This window comes from Polyodon spathula, chromosome 4 (assembly GCF_017654505.1).
Source record: "Polyodon spathula isolate WHYD16114869_AA chromosome 4, ASM1765450v1, whole genome shotgun sequence".
NCBI lineage: Eukaryota > Metazoa > Chordata > Actinopteri > Acipenseriformes > Polyodontidae > Polyodon > Polyodon spathula.
In genome coordinates this window covers 61771360-61797677 of record NC_054537.1, presented here as the reverse complement: position 1 = coordinate 61797677, position 26318 = coordinate 61771360, and the positions used below count along the sequence as shown (strand labels likewise).

Here is a 26318-nt window from a genome sequence, read left to right as displayed (position 1 = left end):
CATAATTAATATAATTTCCATTTTCCTAATCTGTCAATTCTTACTTATTTAATATTGTATTATATGTGTCTGTATGATTTTGTATTGTTGTTTATGTTTAGTTCTTTATTTGCCTTGATTTCTGAACTAGCTATGCCGCTGCTTCTGAAAAGGCTGATCAAGGCTGCGTGTGGGAAAGTGATGTGGGGAAGCATATCAGTGTTGCACAAGTTTCAAGAACTAAATGCTTTGTTAAAAGGCTTTGGTGCAAAGAGCAATGATAATATTCTTCCCCACCTCACTGCCACACATCAGCATTTCAAAGTCTTTTGAGAAGCAATTATTGCTGGAATACTTAGTAAGCATGGCAAATAATGATCACAGCAGATAATATAATACAGAATCTACATGATACGATTTTAAGAATGTAAGACATTTTATATTTGGAAAATGTAGATATATGATATCCCTTTAACAAATCAAATCATTATCAGACTGCAGTCTTGCATTCCCCGGTATGCCCCAGAACACCTAACATTATACAGTACAAAGTTATCAAGATGGAGTTGGGAATAAGCAGCAGAATAACAGCATGAATCCGAAAGCATCAGGAGAATGACTACTGCTTGGCAGCGTGCTCTCTCCTGCGACGGTTCTTGAAGTGCTGCTCGATGTTCATCGTCACCTCTCTCTGCAGGTTGCAGCTGTTCATCTTGCCTCCTGATCGCACCCAGGGGTGCTGCAGGACCTGCTGAGCAGTGTATCGCTTGTGCTCATCAACCACCAGCAGCTTGCTGATCAGGTCTTTGGCACCTGCAGTGAAACATGACACGGTAAGGAGTAGTGTAAGAAATGGCTGGGTAGAACTCATGAATCTTTAAAATGACCTTTTTCATTTTAATTTACTTGTTTGCACTGTTTTTGTGGTGGATTTTCATAAGAACTTGTTATCAATTACCTAAAGATCAAGGGTCTATAACAGTAGTCCTCAAAGTGGTGCCCGCAAAGCCAGGCCATTGTGCCCTTGGCAGCTGTTCTTAAATTATGGGTTGTGAACACATTTTTGGCGGGGTCCTAGTGTGGGAAAATAAAAAATAAAAAAAAGCCTTAAACACGTTTTCCAACAAAAGCGCCACAGGAGTCTGTTGGCAGTGCTGCTCGCTTATGCTGTGGTTGTACGTACGCGACATTTTTTTTTTTTTTTTTTTTTTTTTTTTTTTCCTGAATTGCTTCTGCGATACGATCAACCAATCTGCATTGTCTCTGCGGTAGCCAAGTCATAAATTAGCTGGGTGGGACATAAACTGTTTTTGTTTCATTGCAGGTACTGACAGTAAGCTTAACCAATAGAAGAGTCAAATATCTGCCAAGTTTTATGCAGTTGTCCAATCATAAGCAAGCAGGGGCCGTTCACGGTATTCTACAGGGAAATTGAAAGCGAGTGAGTAGCCAAAGGAAAAGTGAAAAATCTGACAGCTGTCCAATCATTCGTGAGCAGAGGCGGGGTGTTAATATGTGGGGTGTTAATTTGTTAGTAGGCACTGAATTTCGCCGACTGTTATTGAGAAAAGTAATACATTTCAGTATTTAGAATTTAATGTTCTAGCTCTCTATATTTTAAGTTTTTTATTTCACCAGACACGTGAAACACTGTAGTATATTTAGTTACGAATCCACTTTCTCTGAATAAGTGTACTGGAGATGAATGAACGACATATTTGTCAGACTGAAACAAAGCTATCTATACTCTATATATAATGTCGCGAGAAGGCAGTGTGTAAGGTAAGAACCTATGCAATAGTCAGCGTGCCCGCAAACAGCCAAGTAAGATCAATTTATGCCTGTGCCAAAATTACTTTGAGGACCACTGGTCTATAAGATGGTAAATTTACCTTCAAATGACGGCCAAAACTGAAATATTTACAATGGAAGTTAACCTGTCTGCAAGATTTTTATTTTTCCCCATGTCTATCGGATCATGTGTAGAAACACTTTTTAAATGTTGATTTTTTTTTATTTATTTTTTAATGCGAGCCATCTTTAAACAACTTATGTATTAACTTCTGTTGAGATAAATAAATAATACAAAAAAAAATATGAAAGCTGGAAAAATGCCAGAAATTAAATAAGAATGTGACAATAGACATATTTATTTTTTCTGCAACTACACCCTATAGTAGTTACATTTTTGGCTGTCACTTGTAGGCAAAATTTCTATCTTATAGACCATTGTCCTTTTAAATCACTTTTAAATATGCTGTCTGATACTTTGGGGCCCCCTTGTGCTGATATGGCTTCACAACAACCTATACACAATATGTACTTTAGTGGTAGTCATGAATATCACATTGTTTAGTCATTCTTAATTAGTTCTACTACCAATATACAGTTGAACTGTTAAAAAAAAAAACATTTAGGAGGTGTATAGAATAAATAATAGTAGCCATTTATTTAAGTGCAATTCAATGCATTTAAACCAAGAAGCATAGGCAAAGGCATTAATTAGTAGTTTGTCTTCAAAATAAACAAATCTGAGGTGCAGTGTTTTAAAGCTGCACTTACCATCGGAGATGCTGTCCCAGTAGGGGGACAGGAACTCATACTCCCCGAGCTGGATGATTTCAAACAGCTCCTCCTGGTCTCTCTCCAGACTGCGAAATGGAGGGAAACCACACAGCAGGATGTAGAGGATCACACCAGTGGCCCACATGTCAACTTGCAGACCATAACCTGAAAAAAATATCAACACAAAAAACCTATATTGTATAGTATGGATTCACTAATATGAGTAGGATACAGTAACATGAGTGGAATAGCATTAGACGGATAACATGCATTGCTTACTGGGACTAGTTTTGAAAGTGTCTTTGCACGTTCCACTCCAGTGGTCTCCTGCTGAAATTTAGGATGGAGCTGCACTTCGGTAGTTTAAACAATACTGCCATTGATGCATGTTTTATAACAACTTTAAAATGTCTGAAATAATTTCTAATTTCTGCCAGTGTCTGACTTATCCAACCATCCTGCAACCCCTGTATTAACACAGGTATTGTAGAAAACAACAGGAAGATTGCAAATTGACAGACTGAACTCAAAGTTCAATCTAAAAAGATGGTTGCGTCGAAGCACAGTCTGTTGACAATGCAAGTAAAGATCCGCCAGGTAAAATAATCCCTGATTAAATATCAAAATTTAGAAATTGTATTAATATTCATTTTAAATATATACTTGTAGTATAAACAGAATACAGACAGACCATTGCCTCCAAGTGTCCTCCAGTTAAAGCTATTATATGACAAGTGCTTAGGTCTTTCCTTGCTTTAGAGTTCTGCGTTTTAATCAAAAAGTCAGTCAAGTGCAACTTTTACTCTTAGTTTGACTAAATCAGCTATTGCTATGAACGTTTTCAAGCAGGATAACAGTATTTGGAATCCCGGTTCTTCTAGGGTTTCTTCAGAGTAACACATTGGTATTATAATATTCTCCCCATAGGAAAAAGGGTTACTATACAGAAAATAATAACGCCTTATTTATTCTCTTGTCTAAAGAGCTTTATTTTTTAATCCATTCCAGGAATTTACTCAGAGAATGTTAACCAGTAATACGTGTGACTTTGTTGTATTGAGTCTATTTCCATGTGACATGCATAATAGCTATTTGGTTCTGCTCATTTAAAGGGCATTTCCACAGCCAGACTTACCCTTCTCAGAGAGTATTTCTGGAGCCACATACGTAGGTGTCCCACAGACTGTGAAAATGGGTTCAGTCACCTCCATTGCAAGACCAAAGTCTGCCAGTTTTAGTGTAGTGCTTCCATCCACATTATGTTGAACCTTACAATAAAGCACAGAACTTCAGTCAGTATAGAAAACAGAAAGACTATCAGCAAAACAATGTTATGTCTTTCACCAGGTATACATACAGTACCTACATTTATCTGGGCAAGAACAATAACTTTTTTTGCATTAAACAATGAGAATATATGAAAAAGCAACACATCTGCAGTTTTTATGACACCACAAGAGGGCAGAAGGAACAACAGGTTGCAGTACTATCATGTTCTGTATGTTTGGTAGAGCTGATGACTAAAAAAGCAAAAACTAGCACCCAGTTATTAGCAGGAGTTACTGACCCCATATGTTCCGAATCACACTCTGAGATCACAGGATGCGGGGCTACTGGTTATTCCTAGGGTCAACAAAATCACTATGGGAGGAGAGCTTTTTCTTGGAAAGCCCCTAAATTGTGGAATGCTCTGCCTGCGTCTGCCACGGAAGCTGGGACCATTACAGTTTTTAAATCAAGACTGAAAACTTACTTTTATAAAATATCTTTCTTGTCTTTTGGGTTTTAATGTAACTTTTATATTGCATATTATTATTATTATTATTATTATTATTATTATTATTATTATTAGTAGTAGTAGTAGTAGTAGTAGTAGTAGTAGTAGTAGTAGTAGTAGTATTAATTGATGTGTGTATGTAAGTATATTTATCTGTGTATGTATATTTATTTTTATTATATTGTTTGAATATGTTATTTAAATGGTATGAATGTGGTACATTTACAAATTTATCACATTTGATACATTTTTCTACAGTGTACTGTACAGTGCTTTGAGATACTACAGCTAGGCTTTTTTTTATTCACCAGACATGAACATAAGGATTGGTTAAATTGTTTACTGGTTATTTATTTATCTAGAGTGCACTTCAGTAAATAATGAGTGTAAACATATATAATTATGAATTGCATTTCAAATACCCTTCCTAGATGTTGTTTGCTGTACTGTACATCAGAAGGCAACTTCATCATAGTGGAAAAAGACAATGGACTAGATTTTCAAAGTTATTTACTCACATTAGCACAATTTCTTTCTGAAAGGAAAGATCAGCAATTACAATTACAAAAGTAAATAAAACAACATAAGACTGTTTAGAACGCATAATTTAAATGTGTGATTTGTTTATTTACCACACCATACCATACCATACCAATTCAATTTATATAGCATCAATGTGCAAGCATCCCAGGCACTTTACAAAAATAAACAGCAAGACAAAAGACCTCCAAACTGCACACTTGTGAAAGTCCAAATCAAAGAGAGATGTTTTGAGCTTACAATTAAAACTACTGACTGACTTATCTTTCCAGATTCAATTTGAAAGTGAGTTCCAAAGTGAAGGAGCTAGAAAACAAAAGGCCCTTCTTAAGTAATTCTTGGAATTAACAAAAGACCATCATTTGCCGATCTCAAAGCATGAGCCAGTTTTTTAAAAATAAGTGATTCATGCAAATAGGAAAGGCCAAAACCATGAATAGCTTGTAAGTAAAGATCAGTGTTTTGAAATCAGGGCACTGCTTCACAGAAAGCCAATGTAGTCAAATATGGCAAACGGGCATAATGTTGGTAAGTGTTCTTGCTGCAGCATTTTGTATTGCTGCAACATGTTCAATAAGCCCCCTCATAGGGGATGCAGAATGTATTCTGGGGGGCCTGAGAAGGTTCCGGAAAACAATATATAAAAAATTACTGTGCACATCTTATCCTATATAAGTGAAAGTTTCTAGATGGCGCTCTGCATCTGATTGGTTCCTTTTATTTAAGCTTGCGTATTACTGGAAGAAGTCTGCTGCCATCTGGTGATGTACGTTGTTTATTGGCTTACTATGTGGTGTGCACATTAGGCATTAGACACAGTCGGTAAACTATTATTTGCAGTGTTAAGTTGGATCGGTGGCTGGTTCGTGCGAAAGAAAGGGACATACAGAGAAGCGAGTGCAAAGTTGGATTTTCCAGACAAGAGGAAAGGGGGGCGCAGTCCAAAAAAGTTTGAGTACTATTACCCAATAGGTTGCAAAAGTGTGAATCACCGTGTCCGCGTTGACCTGGGACACCACAGGCCTCCATCTAGCTATATTTCTCAAGTGCCATAAAGAAATTAATAATTGAACGTTAATGGTCCTCAAAAGTCAGAGCAAAACTAGTTTAGTAACTTTATTAGGTGCTGTTTTCCTTTCTGAAAAAAACAAAAACAAGATGACCATTTGGAGTAAAGGCTTTGAAAATCTAGCCCAATGTGTGAAATCAAGAGTTACAGTATCTCACCCCTGGAGATCATCAACCTCAATAAAAATCTATGAAAAAAGAATCATATCCTTCCAACAATATTGTCACAATCTAATATATCAACAGATTAATTTGTTGTTTTACTTCAAGAAATAAATGAATACATAACATGTTTGTTATTTTAAAGATCTTCATAATTGCACAGGTCAGCATGCAAACAGTAAATGTAAACAGTAGGCTGTATTTGTACTAAAAGTCTGTGCTTAATTGCACCATTCATACTGTACATAGTCTAAAGCCTACAGTGTTGCAACTGCTGAAAAAAAAACTGAAAGAAAATAAAAGCAGTGGGTTGACCTTTAAGACTCATGCCTAGATGTGTAATTCCATTCTCATCATCTGCCTTACACACGTGTCATTTACTTGAGCCCCTATTTCTTATGTTCATGGATACAAGACTGGTAAATGCTGCTTACAGCAGTGTATGACTGAAATTGTGTTCCCACACTCCACTCACTGAGCTTTATCATTCCTGCTAGAATTAGCTTAATTTTTACAGCTCCTTTATCAAAGCTTACAGAGATGCACCTGCCTGCACACCGCAGCACCATGCACCTGGACAGCTCATAACAAAATCATATTAAACGTATATGAGATGTGTCACTGGCTGCCTTCAGCTATTATTCTAATGAAATGTGAGTTTGTTAAAGATTTGTAAATATGTTAATTCAGAAGCCATAAATTACTCCTTATTTTCCATGATCATTATAAAACTGCATGACTATTATAAAACATAAGTCTTCATTGACCAAGAGCATACATTTAAAGTTTAAATGAAAACTGTGGAATCATGATACCTTTGGTTTTCTGATTCACTTATAAGTGTTAACAATATACAAATTTGGATCATCTGGTCTTCATGAAGTATGTTGACTAATTCCTTTGAGTTGGAGCATAAGAATGTCCCAGAGCTCTTAATTGTCAGAAAGCCATAGGGTCATAGTATTTCTAAATGCCCACCTTTATTGGACTCAGCTAGATATTCATACAATTTCCGATACACTGCAGACTGAATAATCTTGTTTGGGATCTCAAGTACCATCAGAATGTAAAAGGAGGTTTATTTTATAACATATACTTAAGCAACAAGTCATGACTGGAACATATACAAGATTTACAGAAATAAATTAATGTATGTGGAAGCACGCAATTACATGTTTACTTACCAGCAGGTTCTCTGGTTTGAGGTCCCTGTGCACCACATTTTTGCTGTGAGTATAAGCCAGCGCCTGACAAAGGTCAATGATCATGAGAGCCGCACTGTGCTCGGTGAACTTCACACTATCTGTGATGGCATCAAAGAGGTCCCCTCCGTGAACAAACTCCATGATCAGATAGACCTCGCTGTCAGTCTCGTACTCCTCCAGCAGTCTCACAACATTCGGGTGAGAGAGGCTTTTAATGATAGAGATCTCATTTTCTATCATGTGCTCCTTCCCCTTCAGTTTGGCTTTATCAATAATCTTCATGGCATACAGGGCGTCTGTGTTTCGAAGCTTGCACTCCTTCACAACTGCAAAGTTCCCATCCCCAACGGTTCGACCGATCTCATAAAAGCTCTCTATGTCACTTGCTGTTTTTATGTGTCTAGATTTTACAGCAGATATATTTGTAGATTTTTTTTTAACATTTTCTTCCTGGCTCATTGCTGGACTTCTTTTCTTTTCTATTTTCTCAGTAGCTTTTTCCCCTTGCTCTGCTTTTTCCATCTTTTCATGAAGTTCTTTCTTTTCATTGCTTTTTTCAGTGTTTTCTTTTTTAGAGGGTATTTTCTTTCTTATCTCTGCCCCAGAGCTTTGCTTTTCTATGGGTTTCTGAGGTGCTTCTACTTCCCCCACAGATTCATGAATTGCCCTTTTTGGTTCCTTTTGCACTTGTGGATTTTCTTTTTGTACCATCTTCTTTTCTACCTTGTGTTCTGCATGTTCTTTAGCCACCCTGGAGTGTTCCTTGCAAGTCTTTTTGATGTCTTTCACATTATCTCCCTCTTCTTTTCCTTCCCTGACATTTTTCTGCAATGCTCTAGGACCCCTTTGCCTTAGTTTTTTCTTTTCTGAGTGCAGGTCATCAGGCTGCTCTTTACCCCTCCTTTGGACTTCTTTTTCAGGTGACCCATCTTTTTCTTTGGTAGATTCACAGTGCACTTTGAGGTGTTGTTCTCTTTTACACTTTTCACAGTATCCCACATCATAGGCGACTGCCCCTTTATCAATTATCTCATCTCTTATTGGATAAATCTCCTTTGTTCTTTTCCTATCAGTCAGCTCTTTCTGTTCCTGTTCCCAATGTTCCTTCTTCCATTTTCTGGCTTTCACTCTTTCCTCTTGTCTGGCCTTGGCCCTGACTCTTTCCAGGTTCGTACCAAGGTGTTGCTTAGCAACCTCAGACTCCTCATCAAAGCCGCTGTCTGCCTTGGAGCCCTTATCATAAGTCTTGGGCTTCTGGGAACGCTCCCAGTCTTTTTGAAATAGGCTCTGAGAATATGGACTATCAGGATAGAGATCCTCCAAAACCTCCTGAACTTCCTTCAGAGTCAGCTTTTCCCTTCCAGCTGCAACAAAGACATCATCAGCACGGAAGAAATCTGACACACTACAGATTTCCCTGCCTTTAAGGGTGAATAGTTTTCTCACGTGGTCATTCTTCCATCGAGGAAAACCCAGAGCTTCTGATATGTCTACAATGAGCTGCTCAAAGGTCTGTACAGAACGTCTGTTGAGAAGTATTGTTATCTTCCTTAGGTGTCTCCTCCCTCCCGGCTTCACCACAGTCACTATCCTTGGTTTGACTGGGCTGTCCATTGAATGGATTTTGGGGAATGCATTTCCATGGTGGTGGAACTGCATATTAAAACAAGTTGGGCCAAAGATTTTGCAAGCGTCCTGCAACCTATGGGTGGGTAGATAGACTGAAGTCTACTGAAACTGTTTCTTTGGTTTGTATCCTTTACAGAGATGGGGAATGAGGCTCTCTGCCCTGCAAAGTAAAACAAAAAAGCTTTGGTTAGCTATGAAATATAATATTAATATGCACCTGAGTCCTGCTTTTATAACCTATTATCCCTAATTAGCTTTTAGTAGTAGGCAACGTTGGATATGTAAAACGGGAATGTGATATAATTTGTTGGTTATCTCTAAATTAAAAGGTGAACACATCCAGTGTAACCTAGCGGTGCTCATTATTATACATATTGCAAATAACTGCATAGATAACATGATTGAAAGAAGTTTGAAAGGAACCCATGATATTATAAAACCATTCAGTGCCATCAGCGTCCATGTCCAGTGAGCTTCTAGAACACCATAAATGCCCACTAGGATGTCAGCACATTGGCTGTCCCACTTCATAAGCTTGTCAGTGTCAACTTGACTTTCTTCTACTTCAGGACAGCATAGGTTAGCATCTGGTTTGCAGCTGCTGGTTTAAGAGACACACTATTATAGGCTCTTGTTTCAACAAGGTGCTCAAACTTCACAAACTGCTGGCTGTACAAGCTGCTTCAATGTCCAGATAAACTAAGACATTTTTAAATGAGGTTTATTCTTTTTATGCACCCCAAGCCTTTGATGTGGAATGGAAAGCGGCAGTCAGATGGTGCAGCCTTCATCGACGTGTACTACTGTTTTTAATTGTGATTTCATGGAACAGGAGCAAGGGCTTTGAGGAATAAGCCCTGGAACTTGAAAGTAACTATGTGCTGGAGACTTTGAGTTTCCCCTTGGCTCTTAAACCGAACAGCCTCCAAGGCTGGGAAGCAAGCATTACTTCCCCAAAGGGGAAAATGAAGAGAAGGATAGAGGATACATTTGAGAAGACTAGAAGTCACCCCGACTAACAAGGAACGCCTACACTTCAGGAGATCGGCGCAGCCAGACCTCTGAGACAGAGCCACGTAGGGCGACAGGAATTCTGAAAGAGTGAAGGAAATAAACAAGCAAAGGGGCCAGAGTGGAACACTGGTATTGATAAAAGCAAGAAAAAACAACATCACAGTATTCACATTTTGGTACAGTTATTCTTTAAGCTTACCACATTGGAATTGAAATCTTGGTGCTTGTATACTAGGATCCCACTTGCTCGCTTTAAATATTGGTCTTATGTTGTACTTGCACTGTACTGTACTGTAATTGACATCTAAGTGCTGCAGCAGGAAAGATGTTTCAGGCACAGTCCTCCTTAGTTTTGACTTCCTCGGCTCTTTACAGACCTATCGATCTTGAACTGCCCTTATATAGAAATTATTCATTTCAAACCAAATGCCAACTAAAACCCTTTACTGTACAGCCAAGTAGGATTTATATGGTGTTTCATATTTTCAAGTGATGTTTTTTTTTTATTTATTTATATGATAAGCCTTATTTAGGATTAGTTGTTTTGGTGATGAAGCTAATTTAAAATGGATCATATTGTATCTTTAAACTATAAAGCAGTGACTATGATCCAGGAAATAAGTAAGTTACCGTCCTGTGTTGAGGGGTATTTAACATCTTGTAAAGTTATAACTTTGAATCTCTCTCCTTGGGACTTGATTCCCTGCACATGTTATAATAAACCTATTATTAATTTAGGAAAAGGACTTTGTGTATTTTCTTAAGAAACATCGGAACTCACTTTTTAAATCAATATCAGCCACCCTCTTAGAGGAGAGACCCTTTTCAGATGTGATACCGAACCGATTGGGATCCAAGGCTGGACAGCATGTTTGCTGGCCCCAAGGGGAACAAGTGATAGAAAACAGAGATTTGAGAGAAGTGCATGGTGCTACCTGGCTCAGGGAGAACCACCCTCTGGGAGGTGAAACCCAACCGATCGGACTCCATGGCTGGGAAGCATGTATGCTGCACCCCAGGGGTAACCTGGAATGATACAGAGATTGTTAAGATTTGGCCGGAGGTCCCCTCTGGCTCTTGGAGAACCTTCCTCTTGGTGGTCGAGGCTAGCTCTGCTGGGCCCAAGGTTGGGAAGTGACATCACTTGCTCCCAGAGGGAGACCATTGCAAAGGTGGCGATGCATTTTGGAGACGGGAAGGAAGGTAGAAAACACAAAACAAACAGAGAAAGGGTGTTCGAACCAGGGCTTAAATAGGGAGGTTAATTGATAGATTGACTTGATTAACTAGGGGGAAGCCCCTGCACCTGCTCCCTGAACAACATCTTAACACTAGATCTACCAGACATACATACTGTATAGACAGTGGCTCTTAAAAGTATTCCCCCCAATACACAAAAAAAAGTCCATTATGTCAAAGCAAAAAATAAAATCTACAAATTGTTCTAAATTAATTTCAAATACAAAACAGAAAATAATTGATGTGGAGCAGTAGAGAATTACAGTGTCTGAGATTTGTTTGTTTCACTGTTTTAGTTTATACTGTTTAAACTGTTTTCTGTTTACCCATCTTTTATTTTGTGCCTGAGTTCGACTGTGTTGGCTTTTCAACAGTAATTTCCATCCCTAGTCTTGGAATAGCTGGTTTGCTACACTATTATTCAGAGACGAAAGTGAGAAGTAAAAAAGGTGAAAAGTGGCAGGAATCTGGGATACACTGCTGAGCTGGATGTTTTGCTCAGGAAACCAAAGATTCAGATTACACCTGAAATTAGAATTTATACCAAATACTAAGTGAACTTTAACTGCTAGTTTCGCAAACCCAGAGAAGCCAATACTTGAGAGTGAACAAAACATCACCTGCCAAGCGAAATTAGGCGAAATTAATTTTTAGACAAGTCAGGACAGTAAAATAGGGTCTGTGAAACTTCATGTCAGAATCCAGTCAAATAAAGTTGAGGTAAAATATATATTTAGTTTTATAGTGAAATCTATTTTTTCTTACCTGTGCACACGGGCTGAAATAAATGCTGTACAGCATGTCTTTTCTTTTAATGTTCTCGTTCGTTTGGATCTGAAATGTAACATGTCTACAAGACAAATCATCATCTTTACCTTTTGTTTGCTAAGATGTTTTTCTGTTTGTACTGCCAATTTTTTATTCAACTCAAACTGGTTTACCTTCCCTATCAAAAGCTGAAGGAAGTAGAGAATCAACCTGGTATGGTAGGCTTGCATGGAAGAATCTGCCTCTTCCTCCTTTGAGAGAACATTTTTATAAGATCTGGTAACTTCTTTAATCTGATCAGGAAAGTGCTGTGTCCCCTTGAAAAGAAAATGCTGATAAGTGGGTCCTTTAATTATGGGCTTATTCACTGACCAAATGAACATCTCTCTGCCCTTCAGCATCTTCTTCCATTTGCCACGTAAGTTTCTTCTCAGAGATTTTTGTGGATGTCTTGCTCTAGCTTAGGCACTCAAGTTTTTCTGAAAGTATATTGATACTATTTGGCTTTGGAAGGAACCCTTCTGAGAGTGAAAAAGAAATGGATAGTTGAAGACAGTGAGAGCTGACATCATTTTAAAATTTCCAATAGTAACATCATATCATGATAGCCATCTGTGGGGCACTATATTCCTTGGCATAGTGAATTTCATTCCTAGAATCAGACATACTTCTTCCAGTGCTTCTGTTGACCATTTCAAGTCATTGAAAATGTCAGAGTCCAGCGCTTGCAATCATCTTTAAAATGGCATACAGAATTGCTTGGTAGCAGTTTCTAAACCACTCTCAGATCCACGCATGACATGGCAGTCCATTAACACTGACACAAGGTTCTCCCACAAAATTTGTTTTTCTTCAAAGAGTTCTACAGTTTTGTTAAATAGGGACTGGTTGTCTATCCTGGTTAAACTTAATTATGTAAGATGCTTTACAACAACTTCACCTACATTATAAGTAGCTAACTAAAACACACTGCACCGTCTTTAAATTAGCGCTTGCTGACTCATCTACGTTCAGAGAGAACTTATTATTTTGGAGGTTCTCTATAGTGTTGGATGTAAATGTCTTAGCCAATCCTAGTTTCATTTTAGGAAGCTGCTGTGCGTGATATTGAGAGCTGCTGTAGGGCTTTTGGGTCTCTACTTAAGGCTTTGGATACATCCATTAGTACTGGTGCAAGGGTAAAAGGCAATAAATGTTCTGCAAGAACCCCTAGGAACATTCCCTGCAAAAATGAAAACACTAGTTACTTATATAATATGAATACAGTCGAAGCCACTAAAGCGAGACGCCCCGGTGGAGTGGACAACCGTTGCGCTTAAGCATGAAGAAGTATGTAAAGCCAAAAAAACATTTCCTGCCAATTAAGTCTTACTTCTGTGCTGTAATTTTATTTACTGATTGATTGCCGCTCACGCTGAATAGCATCTCTGTTTTTGCTTATCCTCCCCAGCTGGCTTTTAGAGATGTGAAATTGAGCAGCAACGGAGGACAGAGACGATGTGGGGTTCTGCAGAGCTTCCAAAACCTTTACCCTGTCAGCAAGTGACAGTTTGTTTCTCCACTGAGACACAATGTTTGCTGAAACTGCTTATCAACTTTCAGTGTACAGACAAAGCATAACTCGTGAGAAACCCGCCAATCGTTCCACTAAAGCGAATTTTAGTTTTTTTTATCATGCCTACAAACCAAAGTTGACTTGATTTTTATTTTTTTTTTAATTTAGTAGTCTCCAATTATTTTGTATTATTTTTTCTCACAATTTAGAATATCCAATTATTATTTAGGCTCAGCTCACCGCTACCACTCCTGTGCCACTCGGGAGCGGCGAAGATGAGCACACGCTGTCCTCCAAAGCGTGCGCCGTCAGCCGACCGCTTTTTTTCACACTGCAGACCCACCATGCAGCCACCTCAGAGCTATAGCTTCGGAGGACAACACAGCTCTTGTAGCCTTCTCCCAAGTCAGCACCAATCTTATTGCTGATACCAATGAGTCCTAGAAAGAGTGTGAATGACATTTCTGACCTGAACACATAGTGTCTCAAATCAAAAGGTTTGACAATTCGATCCTGTTGTCCAGCTTCCACTCAGCGCATCTGGGTATCCATCAGTACATCTTTTTTTCACTAGTCACAGCTGACAAACACCTTCTATCTTGGTCTATTACTGTGTTATATTAATAATACAATAATTTCTCAAAATATAAATCTCACTGTACTGTACTGTTCACCTAAACTACATTCGCCTAAACAAAATCGATTTTTTTCAAGATATAACATTTTTTATGATATAACGGTTTGTTTTTCAGACAAGCATCAGATTCAATTTTGGGACTTATATCGCTGCTCCATGTCTGCGGCACCGACATTTTCTGTTTTGGTCTCCCTGTTTTGACCTGGCCATATTGTAAATGTTTATTTTAAGCACAAAGTTGACATTTTCTACTTCATTTTATAACTCACATGCACTAAGCTAAACCCACTGTTTTGACTGTGATGGTCAAAATTACAGTTTCGGTAGTTCTAGGTATAACATATTATATCTCCATAAGTTTGTGCAACCCTGGGTCTTCTGATGCTTTGAGATGTTTAATAGATATATTTAGGAAGTCAAAAAAGCACATACGCCTAGCTGCCAAATCAGTGGAGAAAAATGCATTTAAGGTTTAAATAGAAAGTAGAGTGTTACATCATTAACTATGTATAGCTATGGCCAAACGTTTTGCATCACCCTATAGAATTAACACATTTTGCCGAATAAAAACCTGTCGAATAAAGTCGAATAAAAACTGTTGAATAATATTACGTTAACATGAATTACATACAGCTTTGTAATTTTCCATATACTTAACAAAAAGTGACATTTCAAAATCTAACATGAAATATTGTACTAGTAGACTTTTGCAATATCACTTTGCAATTTATTTGGTTAAATGATGTTAAATAAAAGATCTAAATTATGTTCATATAGTTTTTCTTTACAATTACGTCTCAATTCTAAATTTCTAGCAAAAATTTGGCCGTAACTGTAATAAAAAACATTACAAACACATGAATAGATTTAAATAGAAATAAGTGAGTGCAATTACCATGGCATCAAAAGCCTAGAAGTACCTCCACTGTTTAAAACGAGTGATCAGGAGATGATTTATCGTATGCATTAGTATGAAGAGATTGTGGGACGGGGCTGGAGATGCAGTACTGACTGTCCTGTTGATATGCAGTGCCTTTTCAACCTGTTTTACTTTGAATAAAATTACTTTTAAACAGTGCGTGCAAAATAAACAGCTTGTGTGAAAATAAATGGGATGATGTGTCTGACAGGCGTGAATAAATGGACCGCAAAGGGTTAAGGTATCATGGAATTGAGTCAATTTATCAATTTATTTTCCTTTATTCTTCTGTATTATACACTATCTAATGTGTATTTATTCCAAAACAACAAATTGTAGGCAATTTATGTTATATTCATTTTTTGTAAAGCTTTGAATTATTGGATCATTTATTTTATTTCTTATGTATTTCTGTATTATTTTTATATAATGCTGTACCTGTCTCTCCTACATATTTTATTTTGCTACATTCTTGGCAAAATACACCATAAATACATTTGCATACTTTACATGTGCATGTACAGGTTTTAATGCCCTTCAATGTGTCTATGATCTGTTTATGTTCATTGTGGACCAAAATTTCAGCTAAATTTGCATCCCTTCTAAAAGTATATATATATATATATATATATATATATATATATATATATATATATATATATAATATATATATATAACAATAATTGCTAGAAAAACCACTTTGAATGCTTTAAAAAAAAATAGGAGAACAGCAATTTCTAAGTTTAAAACTAGTAAAAAAAACAAAACAAAACTTTGTGCTGGCGCCGTTCTGAATTGTGCAGTTGTTGCACAGAGAATTGAAGTCTAAATGTCCTCTCAGCGAGCTATCTCTTAAAAGAAAAGGTGTGCTTATTAAAACAGCTGAATGTTTCCTAAACACAAAAATAGGTTAGTTTCAGAGATTCTGAAAAGAAAAGATGCCTACTTAAAAACAAAATGGATAAAACCCGAATGCAAGCAAAAAGCACCTGAATCCTTTCAGTACGAACAAGTGAAATGGTTTAAACACACTCTTGCTAATAACTGGTATAGATTTTGTTGAGGCATTGACGTGTTTAAAGTGTGTGCAGTAATAAAGTATTTTTTTTAAATGATTCAGCTGTTTCGTTATTTTACCTTTTTCTAGATACAGAATTACATTTTTTTTTTCAATAACTCTGTAATCCAACACGCTGTCTAATCTGGTATAATGCATTGTTTATGCAGGTTTTACTGTATAAACAATGCATGAGTATTCTTATCACAGGTTCTGTAAACAGTAACCAGACAGGCTTTAGGGAAATTAATTCTTAATGCAAACTCTGTCCTTGTGTAGCAAGACAGTAGATAATGTAATGTAGCACCTTTTTCATATTCATAGGGTACACTTGTCCACAAGAGCATGCTTCTTCAATAATTAAATCATCTTAGAAAGCAAATGAAACCAAGAGCTTCAGAAGCTATGTTTTAGGACTGCTTTGTTGTGTAGCCTTATGCTGTAACTGCAGACTGCTTTTAAATATTTTGATTATAACAACAATGAACAAAGAGTTACATCAAACTCCATTTGATAGAACCTTTATGTAACCGTTTAACACTAGAACTACAGGAATGGTCATTTTGACTGATCACTGTTTTTAAATTAATTTACTCAGCTTAACTTAGTGGGACATGGGTAAGGATATTTAATACAAAAACTAATAATTTTCTTCAAATCCACTGTTTGACCTGGATTATAAATTCAATAAGGCTCTTCGGGGCGTCCATACACGTTGACTATACCAACTTCTAGGAGGTTGGAGGCACTTGACTTCCTCTCATGCCACACAATGCCCCGAGGCGTCTGTATATTCAACGGATATGGATTACCTGTCAGCCGTTATTGCATATATATATATACAAGGCTCGAAATGAACTTATATTTGGTAGCATTTAATTTGCTACTAGTTTTTTTTTTTTTTTATATGCAGTAGCATTTTTCTGATATCTTACGCTGCAGTATATGACTGACCCTGAGTGAACACGTACATAATTAGCAGTATTAATTTTTTTAACACATACATTATTAGTATCCTTCATAAAGCGGGAAACCGTTGCGAATAGAGCTTCCCAATAGATGACTGAGGTTTGTATCGCCCCCTGTAGATATGTACGAGGCCCACAATGCAAATCGTATTGGACAGTGGAGTGCAAATATCTACAGATGAACAACGTGGATACAATTTAAAAGTATAAAGTTTATTTTATAGACCAAAAATTGAATAACTGTTAAAAACATTGCAATTTTATAAGAGGCAATGACCAATGACCTTAAGTTTATTCATTGTCTATAAAATGTTAATTTTTGTTATAATGTTAACCCTGGTTTCAGTCACGCTAAAAACACATAATAGGCAGATCATTACTACTTTTTTAAAACTGTGACAAAAAAAAAAACAGGAGCAAATAGCTAGCTATAACGTTACCATGATCCAAGTAATGGCTTCTTGTTTTATCAGTACAAATAATAGACAAAATGCATATTTATGAACAAACCAGTTAGTAGAACACGTTACATGAATCTTTTAAATGTAGCCGTACCTTGTTGGAATTAGCTTTCATTTTCAAAACAGCTTGGTTGTAGTATTTATACAATGCAGGATTCAACAATATTGTGCCACACATTACTTTTTTTTAAGCATTGTCTTTATAGGTGTGTATGATTTGTTGGTTACCGAAATCTCAGTCAGCAACTGAAGACATAAGAAATTTCGTACCACTTAATTTACACCGATGAAACATAACCTGGTTAGCTGTACTGATGGCCTGTCAAATGCTTAAATGACACATATTTGTCGAATAAACTGCTACAGAATAAGACCATTTTGCAGGTAGAAAATCCTCATTACTGCCTTAAAGTTAACTTCTAGCCCTGGTATATAGTAGTGATCTCGGTTCCAGACAGGCACATCACACAGGGTGAGGCAATCCACACACAGGCGGAGGGTGGGCACAAACCTGGGACCTCTTGCACTAAAGCATAGCGCGATTACCGCTGCACAAAGGAGCCGGCTCTTTATTTATATATATTTTTTTGTTTTTGTTTCCTTTGATGTCTACATTAATGTGCTTTGAGCTTCAGTTCTATTTTAAGAAAAAGGTACAGTAAAAAATAAGTACATAAATAAATGAAACCACTGATCCCCATACAGTCAGTTGATTAAGGATTGTATACATTTCAGTGAACTGAGAGAAATCAAATCCTCTTTCTTTTTCCCTTGTAATTTTTTCTGTAGGATAGGGTCTGCAAATGTCAAGATTAACAAGATTAAATTTGAAAATTTCAGTCCCTCAAAACCTCTTTTACATGTTCTGTACCTAAAGCAGGAGACATGCTTATCATTCTTATCCTCTCCTGGAATGTTGCTGTTGCATAAAACGCACGGCGAAGAGAGCCGATAACAGAACAGCCTTTCAATAAGTGCACATAACATTTGGTATATATGGTAAGTTGTGCTCTGTGCACAATAAATTTGGCACAGCAGAGCTGTTCGGGTGTTGAAAGATAAAGTTGTAACAACTTAGAACCAAATGCAATCAGCCAATGTCCGTGCAGGAGTCAGCAACAACCAGTGGGCTTAGTAAGTTTCTGGGTTAATATTGAGCAATGCCACTAAGGGTGGAACCCGATACTCAGTATGGGGCCAACCGGTGTGGACACAAAGTCACCCGTGTAAGGCTGGGAAACTCATGGAATGGGTTTGGTGGCCGATCGACGATTGGTCTCTGTACTAATTGGGGTGCTCTCAGTACCAAATGTAAAAACACTGCTACCGACAGTAAATAGCCAGGCTATGCCAGCAGAAAATGAGCCCAAACTGGAACCAAGGACTAAAGATGCAGAAAAAAAATACTTAAAGCATGATTATTTTTCATGAAGGAAGAGGGAGAGCAGTAGAAAAACGGGACATTTCACAAAACAACCATGACAGTCAGTGCAGTCTCCTTTTCAGGCAAGGCTGAAGAAAAAATGCCGGTGATCCCTTCTGGTCACGGCACTTTATTCCTTCGGGGCAGGGTCTTCTTTCCTGACACAGAGGAGGATCTATGACCAGCTTTGACATATGTGCTCAGGTCAATCGTGCTGCACAGAGATACACTCCATTTGATAATGGAATAACATTTCTTACTTGAAAGGGAACTGCCCATTACAGTCTTTCCCCTTCAACCTCAGGCGCACATGTGTGCAGCTGGGACACGTAACAGAAGATTGAGCATTTAAGCTCACCTGGTGCTGAGCTGGTCAGGAGGTCCGGATTGGCTGAGAGGCATGCCCGGGGAGGCTGCGCGTGAGTGGCGCATTGTTTACATCATGGAGGAGAGCGTCCTCTCTGCAGAATAACTATTACAGAACCCTATAGCAGTAGGTTAGTTTGTCAACACAGTTGAACATGTTTAACATAATTTAAATATTGTTTTAATCAATCACTGAAATAGCATAGAAAGATGATGGAAAGTGTTTTATGAATAATACCCAGGGCTGTATGTCTTTCAAATTATTCACAAAACCTCATTTTTGTATAGAGTGTAATGCTAAATAAATAATAACAATATACTACCACAGTGTAATATATTTATAAATAATTCTGAGCCATATTGCTACTACTGCGCACATGGTTTACAAAACACATTCTGAGATAACAATACATTGATAAGAATTTTGTGAACAGCAACCGCTAATATATTAGAAAGTCTGTTCAAGAGTCAATCTTATAACAAATCTGTGTACTAGCAGCATTATTTATAGATAAGGTTCAGTTTCTAATGAATTTGTCACATAGAAGAAGCCATTTCGTTCCCCTAAAATGGTCAATAGCTTTAAATGACAAAATGGGTCAAATTTTCAGTTCTTTACAACAAATCAGTATTAGCACCTTTTTTCATAAAGGAAAAAAGCATTGAAAAGCACACTGTAGTTAGGTGTTTGTGTGTATTTTTAAGTTGTTTCATATTTGTTTTAGAATTGTTAGTTTGTTAGTTTATTTTTCCTTCCAGAAAAAAAAGTGTAAATTGCAATTTGAAGTAAAAAGCTTTGAGAATCTGACCCAATGTATTCCAAAACAGAAACATCACAAAGTCTCAATAGAAAACAAGGGATATGTTTTATAGTCAACAATTTGAAAGTTTATTTTTAAGCTTATTTTTAACATGAACAGACGTCAGCTAAAGATAGGAAATGCTTTTAAAAGTTTTGTTCACGAATAAACCTGGTTGTGGATTGAAAGCTGTGATTAGTCAGTGATGATTAAAACCCAGCGCCCTGTGTTTGCTTACATAAAAAACTTGATTTTACCAGGAAATGCTAGAGGTTTCTTCCAGGGGAGTCTCACACCACAAAGTTGTCACAGGACTTAAAATACAAACGGAACATCCTTCTTGTCAGCTTCGGTTTCCAGGGCAACAGTCAAAATAAAAAAGGGATTTGCTTATGTGCAATTAAGCATTTAACTGACAAGGGTGTTGTATACATAAGAACCTCTGGTACTGGTTCAGGATAGTTTAATGGAGCAGACTTTCAACAAAAACAGAAGCAGCAAGCATTCAGATCCTGGAACAGATATGCCTTTGAACTTTCTTTAGTTCTTGTTACCGGGTAATAGCCCACTTTTGGCACACCCAGGATGCAAAACGGACAATATTCCAATAAAGATATCTGCTAAAGAGGCCCAAAGCTCAAGAACGCCTAGGGGAACCTACTGCTGGGAATTTCAGTGATTGCTAGTTTATAGAAACATGATTGTTTTCACTGTAAATGCCACGGTTCAGAGTGAAGACACATTTATTAGATTTTCTTGAATCACGTTTCTGTACTTGCAACTAGCTGTTGAGTACATCACAAAGTGAGACTGGGAGTTTGTGGCAGAAATATAATGAACCTTGGTTGTAAATCTTCCTCCTGACCTGTGAGGGCACTAAGCAGCGAAAGTAGGGTCCTTTGGACGTGCTGGCCTGACAGTTCTTTCCCAGGGTTGGGAAGTCGGTCAGTCTGAAAGAAGGCGAGACTCAGTTGCAAGAACGTATTGACCTGAAAGGGAAACGATGTAGCAGCTTTTGATTTTAAAGACAGCTGCATTTGTTTACCAAGGGGTAATGCGTGATGACATAAAAGGGCCCGGAGAATCGCAAACTACTCCTTCGCTTGGTTTTTGCATTTGAAACTAGAAGGACCGTGAGAGACCCAGTAAAAACTGTTGAAAAGAATATTTGTGAGTGTTTTGTTTGTTGTGTTTGTTAGTAATTGTCTGTGTTTGTAAACTACCAGATGGCTAACACGTATCTGGAGCTGTTTCCTTAGGCCAGCACAAAACTGGATCAACACTTCACTACAGTCACTATAAATAATTGTTATCACCCACCACAAGCACTACTGCATGCACCCGGACTGGTGACCGTGGGTAGTATTATTGTTTGGTCGCCAGACTGGGATTTCCAAAATAAAAAGTCCCTTTTTTCAAACTGGATTACAATTGTCTGTCTGTGATTATTCATGCACTGCATCACCTCTGCACCTGTTCACGATCAGCAGCCACTTTACCACATGTGGTGTCAGACACGGGAGATGGATCACAACGCACCAGTGGAGCTACTGGAGGCGCTGGATAGCAGATGGGACACAGAAGAGAGAAGGAGAGAGGAGCACTACACTGTGCTCATTGAACGGGTAGGGCTGGCATTTTCCACAGCGCCAGTCCCTACCACAGGACCAGCAATATCGGCACGAAGGCTTGGGCGATGAAGATGTCGGCAAAGGATGATCCAGAGATGTACCTGGTAGCGTTTGAGTGGCTGGCTACCACGGCAGCATGGCCGCGGGAGTTCTGGGCAAGCCAGCTCGGACCCAACTTCTTTTGTTATAAAAATAAACAGTACTAAATTGTTTAATTAAAGCTGTTAATGTGGGTGTGGCTAGCTCTTTAAAAGGCTGCCTAACTGTAAGGGGGAATAAATTGAGAGTACTGACCAGTGTGTGAATCAATGCTTAATATTACTTGGAAAATAAATACTTGTACCTGAAAAACAAAAGAAGGAGCTCGAGTGTCTCTGTGATCCTGACGTGCGAGGTGGACATGTGGCTTGGACATGTCACCCTGTCACACAAAGTGTCACCAAAACAAAACATCCATATCAAGAGATGTCCTGTGTAAATATTTACCAATGAGGATTGTGTCACTTAGGGGTTGATGTAAGGATGCATGCAAAGTGATTTGTGGCTGCAAAACACCCACATTGTGGCCAAAATCTGCATTTTTGCATGCACACATCGTGTTTAGCAACCGTAAAAAGTGGTTTGGTTTGATTTTCATGCTCCACAAATCTCTTACAGCACCTACTGCTCTCTGTACTCCTAACTCACCTAAATACCCCAATGCGCAGGCAGCACTCATTGCGACCCTCGTTATCATGATTGCAGCTCATTATTTGCATTGCTCTTATGCTTACATAGGCTGGGGTGCTAAATAATTGCCTGGCCGCTAGACAATTTGGATTTTGCAGCCACATTTGTTTGCACTGCACCTATCCTTACATCAGCCCCTTAATGTTTGGCTATTGTTGTGTAACATAAGAACATAAGAACATAAGAAAGTTCACAAACGAGAGGAGGCCATCAAGCAGCTTCTTGAAGGATCTCAGGGTGTCAGCTTCAACAACATTACTGGGGAATTGATTCCAGACCCTCACAATTCTCTGTGTAAAAAAGTGCCTCCTATTTTCTGTTCTGAATGCCCCTTTGTCTAATCTCCATTTGTGACCCCTGGTCCTTGTTTCTTTTTTCAGGCTCAAAAAGTCCCTTGGGTCAACACTGTCAATACCTTTTAGAATTTTGAATGCTTGAATTAGGTCACCACGTAGTCTTCTTTGTTCAAGACTGAGCAGATTCAATTCTTTTAGCCTGTCTGCATATGACGTGCCTTTTAAGCCCGGAATAATTCTGGTCGCTCTTCTTTGCACTCTTTCTAGAGCAGCAATATCTTTTTTATAGCGAGGTGACCAGAACTGCACACAATATTCAAGATGAGGTCTTACTAGTGCATTGTACAGTTTTAACATTACTTCCCTTGATTTAAATTCAACACTTTTCACAATGTATCCGAGCATCTTGTTAGCCTTTTTTATAGCTTCCCCACATTGTCTAGATGAAGACATTTCTGAATCAACAAAAACTCCTTGGTCTTTTTCATAGATTCCTTCTCCAATTTCAGTATCTCCCATATGATATTTATAATGTACATTTTTATTTCCTGCTTGTAGTACCTTACACTTTTCTCTGTTAAATGTCATTTGCCATGTGTCTGCCCAGTTCTGAATCTTGTCTAGATCATTTTGAATGACCTTTGCTGCTGCAACAGTGTTTGCCATTCCTCCTACTTTTGTGTCGTCTGCAAATTTATAAAGTTTGCTTACTATACCAGAATCTAAATCATTAATGTAGATTAGGAATAGCAGAGGACCTAATATTAATCCCTGTGGTACACCACTGGTTACCACACTCCATTCTGCGGTTTTTCCTCTAATAAGTACTTTCTGTTTTCTACATGTTAACCACTCCCTAATCCATGTACATGTGTTTCCTTGAATCCCAACTGCGTTCAGTTTGAGAATTAATCTTTTGTGCGGGACTTTATCAAAAGCTTTCTGGAAATCTAAATAAACTATGTCATATGCTTTGCAATTATCCATTATCGATGTTGCATCCTCATCAAGCAAGTTAGTTAGACACGATCTCCCTTTCCTAAAACCATGTTGACTGTCTCCCAGGACCCTGTTACCATATAGGTAATTTTCCATTTTGGATCTTATTATAGTTTCCATAAGTTTGCATATAATAGAAGTCAGGCTTACTGGTCTGTAGTTACCTGGTTCAGTTTTGTTTCCCATAAGCGTAATCCTAAGAGTTTTGTGGAAGTATCCTGTCTTACTTTGTGTACTTTAAATTATTTAGCAGTGCAGAGGTGCTGAGAGAGAGAGAGGGTCCCTGTAACTGATAGTCTCATGTGAACTGAGATGGAAAGACATAAATCTGATCTCTGGTATTAGTTTACAGTATACATAAGAAAAAAGGCATTCATGCAGGAGTAGTTTAGGCAGACCTGAGCAGGATTTTAAAATTAGCTTTGCTGCCGACGTGTCAGGAAAGTTAGGCCCACAGTCAAGTTCAATTAAAATATCTAACTTTATTAGAATACTTGTTTACATTCCCCAAAGGCATCTTCAGTCTTTGGGACCCATATACAGCAAAGTAGAATGGTATATTTATTTAAAATGCATGCAATTTTTCATTTGGGATAAATATAGTTTCCTCCCATTTCCCGTTTCCTCCCAGTAAACCATTACCTTACACGGCAGTTTAAACTGCATGGAAACAATTGAGATTTGAGAGTAGCTATTCACTGTGGGGCTAACTTTATAACTAATAATCTAAAAGCATTTGAACATAATAGAAATGGATTATAGTAATATGGGGGGAGGTGGTCCTGGCCTATTACAGTAAAAAAAAAAAAGTGGTTGATTGATTCAGGTGGTGCAGTAAGTACTATCATTAACGGCAATAACATAAAAGATAATCTAACAGCAAGTCACGTTTTTTTTTTTTTTTTTCTAGAACAATTACTTTTTGATAAATAATTGAGCTCACTTAATTGGATCCTCCCTTGCATTTTATTTGATTTTCATAACCTGTACACAAACTCAGCAGTTTTATTTAGATCTGCCACTGTTTAGGTCAAATGAATAGACCTTCTAGAACTTACCTACATTTAAATGCAACGTTGTATTACTTACAGGTAACTGTTACACAGCAAGATATAAGAGTAAGCATAGTAAAGTGCATTAAAGCATTGTCAAATCAAAGTGAAAACATGCAAAAGATGAGCATACATGCAAGATGGTAAAGCATCATAAAAAAGCATGATTAATCATGATAAATCATAGTAGTAATTAAGCATGGGGCACAGCAATAGTGATTATGCATTTAAATAATGTCAAGTAGACAAACATTTAGACAAGTACCTTCTGTGTTTTTAAGTTATGGATGAAGTATGTGAATAAACTTGAATAATCTTGGTCCCTTTTAGTACCAAATAAAAGACTGACATTGCAGCATTTCCTACAAAGTATACAGTAGGAACCTGAAATACTGCTGCATTGATACTAGAAACAACACAGTCAATTAAACTCACTCTGTGTACATATTTCAAACTATAAATCAGGAATATCTGCTTTGTACATGACAGTGCTCATAAAAAGATTAACTTGGTTCAGTACAGTATTTTGTTGTTCTAGGCAATACCTTGTTTCTCTATTCAAAGAGAATAATACTCTGGGTACATTTTTAGAGTTCACAAATAATTGTGACGGAAAGGTTCTTAAAATGAAAGACTGTTTACCCGGAAATTCAACAGTATGGAATTAACTAAATACTTCAGGAATATTTTAATAACGCTTTGATTCTGCAAACTGATCCAAAAAAAAAAAAAAAATGGAACGACAAATTTAGATTTTAACTCTAAACAGCATTGCAGGAAATAAGAATTTAAAAGTGCAAAAACGAATCTTTGAATAAAAATCACAAATGATGCAAACTCATATCTATTATGTAAAAGGAACAGAAAAAATAGAGTCCAGGTTATAAGAGAGCTGTGCTGGAATAAAACAAAGAAGACCTTGGTCTGAGGATAAGTGACCAATTAATTACAAGGAATGTATTAGTAACATTTATTTATGCTTCCAATATAGTTCCAATAAATTAAATTGCAAAACACACAAAAGTAGATTCCTATGCGACACATGCCTTTTTCTATATACAGAACTGAAGCTGAGTACATTTCTACTCACCAGATTGTCTCCAGTTGGGGCTTGAGGCTGAACTGTGACACCCTTCATGTAAAGCAGGCATTGCAGCAACAACAGCAAAACAATAACAATTACATTCACGCAAGTCACCAAACTTTTAATCACCTAACTTTGTTTCACTGATGGATCCAGAGAATCAGTCAGCCAGTGGCAGGTCAGACTCCCGCTCTGTGCAAAGAGATCAACTGAAGAGCTCAAGCACGCTGGCTGGATACAAGAACAGCAGGAAAGATGCTTTAGTCCTGTGGGTGGAGCCAAAAGTGCTAGCCCTAAAGAGCAACCATCTACCTGCTCAATACGACCATTGCAAAGCACGTGGTTAAGGAAGAGCCTGGCAACAGACAACCGAGGCAAGAACAATGTAGAGCAAT

General features: G+C 37.7%; 1 protein-coding gene across 1 annotated transcript; it reads right to left on the bottom strand.

Annotated features, from left to right (window-relative positions):
- Positions 1-598: 598 nt before the first annotated feature.
- On the bottom strand, positions 599-26058 carry LOC121313961 (serine/threonine-protein kinase DCLK3-like). Its single transcript, XM_041246732.1, has 5 exons — positions 25930-26058; positions 7276-9085; positions 3680-3812; positions 2542-2709; positions 599-792 (listed from the first exon to the last, which is right to left on the bottom strand). Exons 2-5 carry the CDS (start codon positions 8953-8955, stop codon positions 599-601), a joined length of 2175 nt encoding a protein of 724 aa, XP_041102666.1. The 5' UTR covers positions 8956-9085; positions 25930-26058.
- Between the last annotated feature and the right edge of the window lie 260 nt (positions 26059-26318).